The sequence below is a fragment of the Oratosquilla oratoria genome, chromosome 15, assembly GCF_046742065.1.
Source record: "Oratosquilla oratoria isolate Oo_2021 chromosome 15, ASM4674206v1, whole genome shotgun sequence".
Taxonomy (NCBI): Eukaryota; Metazoa; Arthropoda; class Malacostraca; order Stomatopoda; family Squillidae; genus Oratosquilla; species Oratosquilla oratoria.
The window spans coordinates 46,014,231-46,026,897 of record NC_134791.1 but is presented as its reverse complement, the minus strand read 5'-3'; the positions used below and the strand labels follow the sequence as shown (position 1 = coordinate 46,026,897).

Genomic DNA, 12,667 nt, shown 5'->3' with positions numbered 1-12,667 from the left:
GTTCCTCACACACCACTTTTGTAGTTTTGTAATAGTTATTCAGTCACAAATTTTTACTTGCCAGTCATGGCTCTCATGCATTGAAATTTCACATCTGTTTTTCTATAGAATCTTTTGCCCTGAGGTTGATACTTCTACCAGATCTATGTCACCATTGTGGTACTTTATGCATTTGAAGTTATTACAATTTTCTAGCAAATAAGGTACCTTCAACAGGTACATGCTTGTGGTGGTCCTATGAGATGGAAGTTGACTTCTCCTTGCCACCCAACTTCAAAAGTCATCTACATTCTCAATTCCATCAAGTGGTGCAGCCACTTAATCTCCAGACTGAGCCCAAGATTTCTGTCCTTCAACTGTATTTTCTCCACCTTTTCACCAAAAGAGACCTGACAATTGGCAACTGTCCTCATACTACAAGCCAATGACAACACACTTGTACAACATGAAACAGTCCAAAGTTTCATTGTAGAGAGAACTACAGGGGGTTCCAAAGGCTATTGCCAGCCCCTCTTATGACTCTAGATTTCCAACTTGTGAAATTTGAGGCAGTTGTAATTATTATTGTAGCATGAACATGATGCTGAGATGGCATGGGTATATGGAAAGAATGTAGAAAATTATAAAATGTGGAAAGCAGAAGTGGATGAAGGGAACTTGAGAAAAAAACCAAGAATGAGGTGGAAAGACAGGGTGAAGGGACATTGGATACAATAGGAAAGTTTTGTCTGTCAACAGTGAAAAGCAGGGTCAAAGGAATGGAGTGAGTGGAAAGTGGTTATTAATGGACAAGGAAATGATGATACTCAAAGGGATTTCTTCTTGCCTGTTCTGTATGTTTCCAGAGTGGATGAGGTGGGGGGAGGGGGGAGCCACCATGAAAAGAAGTGGTGTGTGTTGCTCCTTTGCCTCAGGGGAAGGGCTGTGGAGTTGGAGTTGGAAGCAATTACGGTGTCACTGGAGTCGGAAACTGTAAAAAATATACCGACTCCGACTCCAGTTAAATTCACACTTTATAAGGCCTTTGTTTAGTCTGTAGAGTTATGCAGAGCACACTCCTTATAAATATATTGTATAAAAAAAAACATAATTTTATAAAATGTAATAAATCTCATCGTCTTATCTTCGTGGTCATTCCACTAAACTCCCAAAACGTCCTTGTGCAACTCTGGTTTTCAAATTTATACATAGACCGAGAAACATCCAAAGTATTACTTGAATAAATTAGATAAACACCTCCATTTTACACCTTCTGTTGACACAGTCACAGGAGCTGTAATATTCCTGTCAAGTTCCATATACATCATTTCCATCATTCCATCAGTTTGGTGGTTTCTCCCACTGCTGTGTTGCCAAACAGTAGGATAATTATGATTTCAACTGTAGACTAACGCAATAACACTATCTTTTCTCTCCTTTCCCCTTCTTTTTTCTCCCTCTATACTTTTTAACATTGAATTATTGAAATAAGGATATTTAAAGTTGAAAAAAGTTTCACATTTCAAACATGTTCAGCTGTATCTTGTATTGTGCTCATATCGATAAGATCGGTTCCAGAACCAGAGTAATGTCCATCGCAATAATCGCATAGCAGTACCAGTATGTAGTTAGACCAAAAGGTACTTGTGTCAGTAATTTCGGTATATTAAGACAAAAGAAGGTATGAAAATATATGAAGGATAATGATACCCAAAAAGTATGTATGATACATATACCTTTCAGTATCATGCATGTTCATCTGTAACACTCGACATTGTACCATACTCGTATCAATAAAGTTTGTTCCAAAAACAGTAAATGTGTGATGTATAGCATTGTGTAGTTATGAAGTATTAATGAAGAGGTCAAACATAGGAAAGCCACACTATAACGTCTTTGATATAAACCAGTTATAATGATACAAGTCTACTCGAGATTGGAGCATATGTGTGTTGTATAGGCTTTATAAAATATGTAGGCCATAATCAGTTAATTACATGAAGAGGAGTCGGAGTTGGTGGTGCCAAAAATAGAGGAGTTGGAGTCGGAGGTTTTGTGTTCCGACTCCACAGCCCTGCTCAGGACTAGGTAGTTTGGTGGAGGAAAGAAATGACTCTTCATGAGGAGCTAAGATGGGAGGGACGACTAAAACTTCACTTAGTCTATTTGTAAGGATCTTGAAAAATACTTTAAAGATATTTGATAAGCTAATCAACCAGTAGTTACTAAGGTCCTTCTGGTCTCCTTTCTTGTGCAAAATTATTTTAGCATTGCATCATGAAGTTGGTATATGGCTCAACTGAGCATAATATATACTTTTGTTTTATTCAAAGAATGTATTAATAGGAGGGGTTAACTTTCTTTCCATGTTATTATATGATTAAAGTAATTTGTTTTTTACCCCCATTTAGGCTTCTCTCTTTGGAATTGAACCAGTCGATGGAAGCAAAAAATGGCCCAAGGAAACTTCAGTTGCATTCTTGAATTTAGTCCAGAATCGTCCATTTGTGTGCTCCATAAATAACATGAAGGTAAAACAGGTAATCATTTTAGATAGAAAAGATATTTTACTTAGAACCTAAGAAGAGAAATTTTCAAGATATTAGAGCTTCATGATAGTCTAAGACTTTCTATTGATACATATAGACATACATACCAAAGGTTCTTTCCCCCACATAAAGGGGCTGGTTGAGTTGAAGCATTTGCCAACTTCATGCACACTAAAACCCATTTAACATCCCTACCATCTCAGCACTTTATGGATGAAGGGTCATTCTTGACCCTTGCCATTACTGAAGTCAAAGGCAGTTCAGAAAACATTTCCATAGGATGGCATGATGGCCAAAGCTGGTTCCCTACAGTTTCACTATATTGTGACACAACCCATTTCTCCTCAAACTATTCTACAGTGCAAATGAAAACATTCCTATGGGTCATGTAATCCTTTTACCCATTCACAATCTCCCTCTGTACATTACTATATTTTGCATTCTACTTGGCTTACATATATTCTTTTTATATCTATACATACATACATATACCAAAGGCTTTTTACCTGCTTATAAGGGAGGTAGCCAAAAAACAAAGGCATAAAAACCACTCCCACCCATTCCATCTCCAACATACTCCACTCCTATCCACCCCCTTTCCTCCCTCTTATCTTAGCACCTAGATGATGGATCATCCCTACATCTCAGCCACTGCCTTGGGTCAGAAGTATTGTCGCAAGACACAGCACATCCACAGCAAAGCCGCTTCATTAAACTGGCAACCCCCCTCCCTCTCTCTCTGCCCCCTCATGCAGAAATGGAGATGACGGGGAGAAATCCCTTCGGGCTGCATCAATTAATTTTTCACAGAAAAAGATCTGATAAAAAACAACTTCCCACACAGTGATAGATACTTGGAACAAATTAGACAAAGAAACAGTGTGTGCAAACACTTCAAGATTTTAAGAAAAAACTTGATGCTTAGAGATAAAAAGACGGGTCACCACGAGCATAGCTCCCTTCCCGTATAATACAACTAAGTAAATACATACTCTTTCACCCCCCATCCCCCACCCACTCGCCCTCATGCATCACAGCATCATCCATACACAACCCTTCTCCATTCCCCCCATCTTCTGTCCTCTCCCATCATTCCTCAACAGATATTCCCCTTCTTCCCAGTGCCCCTTTAACCTCATACATCCATCTTATCCTAGGTCATCCCTTCATGTTCACTCCTTCCACACCTCTTTTACTAATCTTTCTTCACTCATTCTTTCCATGTGTCCAAACCATCCTAATACTCTTTCATCAACCCTATCTCCCAATTCCCTTTCCACCCTTGTTCTCATCCCCTCCTCATTTCTCATTTTGTCCAGCCTAGTAACCCCTATCATACTTCTCAGACATTTCATCTCAAACACATTCAAACTCCTCTCCTCCTCTCTTATGTTCTATGTTTCTGCCCCATACAGTACTGTCTGCACAATCACTCCTTCATACAATCTCCTCTTAGCATCCATTCCCAAATGTCTATTCTTCAATACACTTTTTAATCCCCCAAGGCATTTACTTGCTTCTCTCAATCTACATTCTACCTCCACCTCCATTCCTCCCTTTCCCACCACTTTTGCACCCAAGTATCTAAAACTATCCACTTCCTCCAGTCTCTCTCCCTAAATACTCACTTCCAGTATTCTGCCACTTTCTCCCCTTGTACACCTCATCACCTTACTTTTACCCACATTTATCTTCAACTTCCCTCTTTTGCACACCTTTACAAACTCTGTCACTAACTTCCTCAATCCCTCCTCTGATCCTGCTACAAGCGCAGTGTTGTCCGCAAACAAAAGTAGGCTCACCTCCCACTTTTCTCCATTTTCTTTAACCATCTCCAATCCCCGACCCACTACCCTTGCATTTACCTCTCGCACCACCCCATCCATGTATAAATTGAACAGCCAGAGCAACATAACACATCCCTGGCGAAGTCCCACCTTTACCTCAAATCATTCACTCTCTCCATTTCTAATCCTAACACAAGCTCTACTACTCTCATAAAAACTCTTGCCTGCTCTTAACAGTTTTCCTTCTATCCCATATATCTGCAGTACCTCCCACAGTGCCTTCCTGTCTACCCTTTCATAAGCCTTTTCCAAATCTATAAAGGCCCAAAAAACATCCTTACCTTTTCCTAAAGCTTTCTCACATATCTGTCTTACCACAAAAATCTGATTCATGCAACCCCTACCTTTCCTAAAACCACACTGCTCCTCACCAATTACTCCCTCTGTTCCTTTCCTAATCCTCTCAATCAAGATCCTCCCATAAGCCTTCCCAACTACACTTAACAAGCTGATCCCTCTGAAACTACTACATTCACACTTGTCCCCTTTTCCCTTGTAAAATGGAACTAAATGGGCACTCCTCCAATCCTATGGCACTCTACCCTCTCTTAAACATTAAATAACCTAACCAGCCAGTCCACCATCACTGTACCCCCTTTTTTCAGACATTCTGCATGACATCCATCCAATCCAGGTGCCTTACCTGCTCCCATCATCTTAACAACTGCCTTTGCTTCATCTTTCCTTATTTCTCCTCCATTTTCCTCACTCATCACCGTCATTTTCTTTGCGCTTCCCACTGAAACTACCTTTCCCTCCCTATCCTCCACATTTAGCATACATACATATACTTAAGGCTTTTTTTCCCTCAAAAGGGAGGTAGCCAAAAAAAAACAAAGGCATAAAAATCACTCCCACCCATTCCATCCCTATCACACTCCACTCCCCTCCACCCTCTTCCCTCCCTTTTATCTTGGCACCTCCTGGATGACGGGTCATCCCTGCATCTTGTCCATTGCCCTGGGTCAGAAGCAGTGTTGCAAGACACAACACATCCACAGCAAGGCCGCTTCATTAAATCAGCGACCCCCCTCTCCATCCCGTCATGCAGAAAAGGAGAAGACGGGGAGAAATCCCTTCAGGCTGTGTCGAATTTTTCTCACACATGCCTCACCCCCATCCACCCCCCCCCATTCCACCTAATGCATCACATCATTCCCCTGTAGTGGGGGGAAAGAATATTGTCACCAAGTCTTCCCACTTGAATTGTAAGAGGAGAGAAAAATGGGAGGGGGATTAGGACTAGGCATCCTTCTCCCTGTAGTTCCAGAGGGGACATTCCTAAAAAAATGTATAGGCATAAGAGGGTCTAGGTCAGAGGTGGGGAACCTGCGGCCTTCCGGGCCATCAAGTGCGGCCTTCTGCGGCCTTTGATATACATATTATTTTTTTTAAAAGACCTTGAATATTTTTTTAAGTCTGAAATCATTATACACCTAAAACTTATAATATACACCACACACATAGACGAAAGCAAAGTTGACCATGTTCAGTGATGTCACTCCCAGAAATTGGAACGATTTTTATACATATGTCTATTTTTAAAATAAAAAAATATTTTTAAACTGAATTTTTAGGGAGGGGGGTGGAAAACTTACACCGTCTCCTAAAAAGGGTTAAAATAATTGAAAAAAATAATAATAATTTGTTCAGTGTGGCCTCTATGTGGGACGATGAATTGTAAGGTGGCCTTCATGCACAAAAAGGTTCCCCACCCCTGGTCTAGGTCTAGCAATTCCATAAAATACTCTGCCCATCTTCCTCTAACTACCTCCTCTTCTATTATCATCTCTCCATGTTCACCTTTTACTTTTTCTTCTCTACTTGATTTACCTCCTCTTCCTCTCTTAATTTCATTCCAAAACATCATTTTATTAATTTCGAAATTTTGTCATACTTGTACCCCATTTCTCATCTGCTCTCCTCTTTGCATCCTTTATGTTATGCTTTACTTCTCTTTTTTTTTTTTTTTTTTTTGTACCTCTCATGATTCTCTCATCCTAATTTGTAACCAATCTGTGAAAGCTCGCTTCTTCTCTTCTACAACCTTGTTTGCTTCCTCATCCCGCCACTTGCTACCCTTCTATTTCCTCCCATCCTCCTTGTTCCACACACCATCTTTGCACACCTTGTAAATCCCTCCTTGAACCATCCCCATTCCTCCTCCAGTCCTAGTTCTACTCTATCCTTCACTCCCTCCCACTCCTCTCACATCTTCTTCTTGCATTCCTTCTCCTTTTCTTTCTCATTTAAGCAGTTCACTCTAAGCACCTCCCTACCTTTTGTCCTTTTCCTCTTTCTCCATCTATCCTCCAGTCGCAACTTACCCTCCACCAAAAAATGATCTGATATTCCCCACTCTTTCCCCTTAGAACATGTACATCCTTAACTCTTCCTACTATACTACTGGTTACCACTTGGGTGCAAATGTGGCAGGAAAAGGTGGAGTGAAGGTGGAGGTAGAATGTAGATTGAGAGAAGCGAGTAAATGCCTTGGTGGATTAAAAAGTGTAATGAGGAATAGACATTTGGGAATGGATGCTAATAGGAGACTGTATGAAGGAGTGATTGTGCCAACAGCACTGTATGGGGCAGAAACATGGAACATAAGAGAGGAAGAGAGAAGGTAGTTTGAATGTGTTTGAGATGAGGAGTCTGAGAAGTATGATGGGGGTTACTAGGCTAGATAGAGTGAGAAATGAGGAGGTGAGGAGGAGAACAGGGGTGGAAAGGGGTTTGGGAGATGGGTTTGATGAAAGAGTATTAGGATGGTTTGGACACTTGGAAAGAATGAGTGAAGAAAGACTAGTAAAAGAGGTATGGAAGGCAGATGTGGGGGGAGTGAACATGAAGGGACGTCCTAGGATGAGGTGGATGGATGGGGTGAAGGGGGCTTTGGGGAAGAGGGGAATGTCTGTTGAGGAAGGACGGGAGAGGACAGAAGACGGGTGAATGGAGAATGGTTGTATATGGATGATGTGATGCATGGGGTGGAATGGGGGGTGAGGTAGTATGTGTGAGCAAATTTTGAAGCAGCCCGAAGGGATTTCTCCCCGTCTTCTCCTTTATGCATGGGGGGACGGAGAGGGGGGGGTCGTCGATTTAATGAAGCGGCCTTGCTGTGGATGTGCTGTCTTGCGGCACTGCTTCTGACCCAGGGCAGTGGACAGGGTGCAGGGATGACCCGTCATCTGGGAGGTGCTAAAATGAGAGGGAGAGTGGAGGGGTGTGGAGTGTATTCAGGGATGGAATGGGTGGGAGTAATTTTGTGCCTTTTCCTTTTTGGCTACCTCCTTTGTAAAGGGGAAAAAGCCTTGGTATATGTATGTATGTACCACTGTATAGTCCATTAATGCTCTACCACCCTTCCATCCACCATCATCTCCCATGTATACTTATACTTTCTTCCTAAACACTGTATTTGCTATCATCAACTCTTTCTAGACACATCTCCACATCAACTCTCCACTATGATTTTCCCTGGAACTCCACACTTCCCAACCATTCTGTTTATTGATTCATTTCCTACCCTAGTATTAAGGTCTCCCAATACCACTACATTGACATTTCTCCTTAATCCTCCTATGCACTCATTTAAATCCATCCAAAAAGCCTCCCTTTCCTCTATACTACTAGGCCTATATGCACTTACAAAAACCCACACAGTGACCGTCAAACAAATCCGATGTGCCTGAGAACACTCCACGAACTAGCACTAAATCTAGCAACTCTTCAACCAAAAATCGGCAGTTTACCTAGTTGTAAACAGATCGAAGGGGGGCAATGTAGCAAAGTGATTTAAGTTTAACAAGAATAGAAAAAAAAAAAAGGGAAATGGATAAAATGGATGATAAACCGACATACGCAGAGACAACCAAAAGAAGATTAGATGTGAGTAAGTATGAAACACCTTTGGGAGTGGTTAGAAAAAAAAAATTAATATTCAATCCTAGATATGAAGACAAGTCATTCCATGGATTCTGAACGGAAAGAGGTATCAACCTCAAAAGCATACTAATAAACCAAGAAATAATTGAAATGAAAAGGGATATTGTTGAATGAAAAAGGGAACATAACGAATTAAACAAAGAAGTGAGTGAATGGAGGAAGGAAAATGCACTATTACCGGATTTTTCGGACCATAAGGCACTGGCAAAATCCTTAAAATCGGGTGGTGCGCCTTATGTGTGGCTTCAGTGCAAAAAAAAAATGCCTCGGATAGTGACGTACTATTTTGACACGTTTCGTAGCTAGCCTGACGACGGCGACAGTGCATAGGCTTAACAAAAGTTACAACCAAGTTATAACCAAGGTGCATGTATCTTGACAAGAAAATTGCGAAAACTTCGACAGTTTTCGGGTCCATGCCACCGCATTCATTCACGCTATCATGGCTATGACATGATAGCGTCCACAACACAGACAGCCATTTTGCATTGGTCTAGTCTCGCTTCACTCAGACTGTAGTCATTTGGGTATTTTTTTTAGTTTCGATCATGGGCGCAATATAGCAATATAAGATTAATTATTAATTTTGTAAATTAAAATGTATCAACGTAATATGCTAATGAAAGAAGTCGGTAGCATAGGATCGGGACGCCAACGTCTCTCACGACGACGACAACGAGGACGAGCCGGATGACATTTAATTTGCAGGTAATTATTTATTAAACACAGGTTAGATTAGGTTAGACGAATTTATCACCCTTTCATTTCTTCGACGTCGGCATCTATCATAACAAACATGGCGTACCATTCGTCCGACACGACTTCGTTACTTACGAAATCCGTTTCAGCATTTTTGTTTTGTTTATTATTTCCGCTCACAAAATTGCATATTACGTTGATACATTATAATTTACAAAATTAATAATTAATTTTCTATTGCTATATTGCGCCCATGGTCGAAACTAAAAATTTACCTTCATTTGTAATCTTGTGTTTTTAAGTGAATAGAGAATTCCGGGAATAAACTGCTACTGTTGGTTTTATTCCCCACAATTCCCGTAACATGTTTGTTGTTTTATAGGGGTATTGGCAGGGCAGACCGTCCATGGAGGTGGTCTGATTTCACTGACCAAAATAAAAAATATATCATTTATTTTTGTAATTTTGCTAAATCCCAACCGATTTTTCTCATTCAACAACGAAAATGTTCAGTTCTGAATGCACTCACATTTGCATGATTATCCGATGACGAGACAAGGTTAGCTAGGTCAACATGAAAATGGAATTCCTGATATTTGAGCTGAAGTAGTTCTCATGGGATGCAGGAAGTCGCTATGAGTACAATGCAATTTGAATTATCCATCTAGCTGTCCTAGTTCTCTAGATATTGCATTTTGAAGGGAAAATCGGGCCGAAACGTGCGGTCTGACTAATCGCCGATCAAACGTAAACAATGACGGTTTTTACCGACAGGCACAATTTTATATAAGAATTTAGCATATGGTTGCATTATTTGACCTATTTTCTTTAGAATGTGTGATTTCCATGTAATTTAATCAAAGAATTACGTTTTTATCCTATGTAAAATTACCCACCACAGCTACGAATACCGTCAAATTACATGAAAATCACACAATTTAAAGAAAATAGTTTGAATAATTCAACTATATGCAATCTATTACACTAGTAACACAACAGTAACAAACTTAATAGTGTAGCTTGATCCATACCACCAATGATCATAGATAGCGGGCAGGACGAATCGTAGCTGTGGTCCGTAATATTATGGAGGATAAAAACGTAACTTCTCTTTGATCATATTACATGAAAATCACACATTTTAAAGAAAATAGTTCAAATAATTCAACTATAAGTCTATTACACTAATAACATAATAGTAAGAAACTTAATAGAGTGAAGTTTGATTCATACCACCAGTGATCATAGATAAGATGGCGGGATGGACGTTGATGTTGTTGTTATCCGATAATCCGACCCGATAGAAAAAAAAAAAAACTAATTAGTACCACCGATTTCTCAGCTCTTCCGTAACACGCTGCCTTTATTTTGGTATTAGAATAATCCGCGAGACTAGTAGTTTTCGTTCATTTTGGTCAGTTGCCAATACACTGAATTTATTTAGCTCATTTTTTACACTGAAACATAAACCAATTTTCGATTTACTGCTGAATGCAAGCCGCCATGTTTATCTTATGTTTTTATGTACCTGGTCTGGATGGATGTCATGCAGAATGTCTGAAAAAGGGAGGTTCAGTGATGGTGGACTGGTTGGTGAGATTATTTAATGTTTGCTGGAGAGAGGGTAGAGTACCGGAGGACTGGAGTAGTGCCTGTATAGTTCCTCTTTACAAGGGAAAAGGGGACAAGTGTGAATGTAGTAATTTCAGAGGGATTAGCCTGTTGAGTGTAGTAGGGAAGGCTTATGGGAGAATCTTAATTGAGAGGATTAGGAGAGGAACAGAAGGAGTAATTGGTGAGGAACAGTGTGGATTTAGGACGGGTAGAGGTTGTGTAGATCAGATCTTTGTGGTAAGACAGATATGTGAGAAAGCTATAGGAAAGGGGAAGGATGTTTTTTGGGCTTTTATGGATCTGGAAAAGGCTTATGATAGGGTAGACAGAAAGGCACTGTGGGAGGTTATGCAGATTTATGGGATAGGAGGAAAGCTTTTGGGAGCTGTCAAGAGTTTTTATGTGAGTAGTAGAGCATGTGTTAGGATTGGAAATGGAGAGAGTGAGTGGTTTGAAGTAAAGGTGGGACTTCGTCAAGGATGCGTTATGTCGCCCTGGCTGTTCAACTTATACATGGATGGGGTGGTGCGAGAGGTGAATGCTAGGGTAGTGAGTCAGGGATTGGAGATGGTTAAAGAAAATGGAGAAAAGTGGGAGGTGAGCCAGCTGTTGTTTGCGGACGACACTGCGCTTGTGGCAGGGTCAGAGGAGGGATTGAGGAAGCTGGTGGCAGAGTTTGGGAGAGTATGTGATAGAAGAAAGCTAAAGATAAATGTGGGTAAAAGTAAGGTGATGAGATGTACAAGGGGTGAAAGTGGCAGTAGACTGGAAGTGAACATTAAGGGAGAGCGACTGGAGGAAGTGGATAGTTTTAGATACTTGGGTGCAAGTGTAGCAGGAAAAGGTGGAGTGAAGGTGGAGGTAGAATGTAGATTGAGAGAAGCGAGTAAATGCCTTGGTGGTTTAAAGAGTGTAATGAGAAATAGACATTTGGGAATGGATGCGAAGAGGAGACTGTATGAAGGAGTGATTGTGCCAACAGCACTGTATGGGGCAGAAACGTGGAACATAAGAGAAGAAGAGAGAAGGAGTTTGAATGTGTTTGAGATGAGGTGTCTGAGAAGTATGGTGGGGGTTACTAGGCTAGATAGAGTGAGAAATGAGGAGGTGAGGAGGAGAACAGGGGTGAAAAAGGATTTGGGAGAGAGGGTTGATGAAAGAATATTAGGATGGTTTGGACACATGGAAAGAATGAGTGAAGAAAGACTAGTAAAAGAGGTATGGAAGGCAGATGTGGAGGGAGTGAACATGAGGGGACGTCCTAGGATGAGGTGGATGGATGGGGTGAAGGGGGCTTTGGGGAAGAGGGGAATGTCTGTTGAGGAAGGAAGGGAGAGGACGGAAGACAGAGGTGAGTGGAGAATGGTTGTATATGGATGATGTTGTGACTGCATGAGGAGGAATGGGCGGGGGGTGGGGGGGGGGTAGTATGTGTGAGTAAATTTTGACGCAGCCCGAAGGGATTTCTCCCCGTCCTCTCCTTATATGCAAAGGGGGACGGAGAGGGGGGGTCGCCGATTAAATGAAGCGGCCTTGCTGTGGATGTACTGTGTCTTGCGACACTGCTTCTGACCCAGGGCGGTGGGCAGGGTTCAGGGATGACCCGTCATCCAGGAGGTGCTCAGATGAGAGGAAGGGGGGGAGGGGTGTGGAGTGTATTTAGGGATGAAATGGGTGGGAGTGTTTTTATGCCTTTCCCTTTTTGGCTACCTCCCTTGGAAGGGGGAAAAAGCCTTGGTATATGTATGTATGTATGTACCGACATGTAACTGATGATGTAATTGTTTGAAATTTACTACGATCGTAGTAAATACACTCGCATAACATTTGCATGAATGAAATTTCCCGCGGTATGTAAATTTGGCCGTTTGCATGGCGTGCGCATAAAATGACGCGCTATTGTGCTCGTCATCGACGGTGGCGCCTCTGGTGGTGTTTGACCTACCTAACCAGGTGCGTCTTATGGTCAGGTGCGCCTTATGTAAGGACGGGGAATAGCAAATTACGGGTGCGCCTTATGGTACGAAGCGC

General features: G+C 41.4%; 1 protein-coding gene across 1 annotated transcript in view; it reads left to right on the top strand.

The window, feature by feature from the left end:
• LOC143033426 (uncharacterized) overlaps positions 1-12,667 on the top strand; it is a 161,401-nt gene that overhangs the window by 87,348 nt on the left and 61,386 nt on the right. The window contains exon 9 of the mRNA XM_076198852.1: positions 2,391-2,510. Coding sequence (XP_076054967.1) covers positions 2,391-2,510 — 120 coding nt within the window. The remainder of the gene's footprint in view (positions 1-2,390; positions 2,511-12,667) is intronic.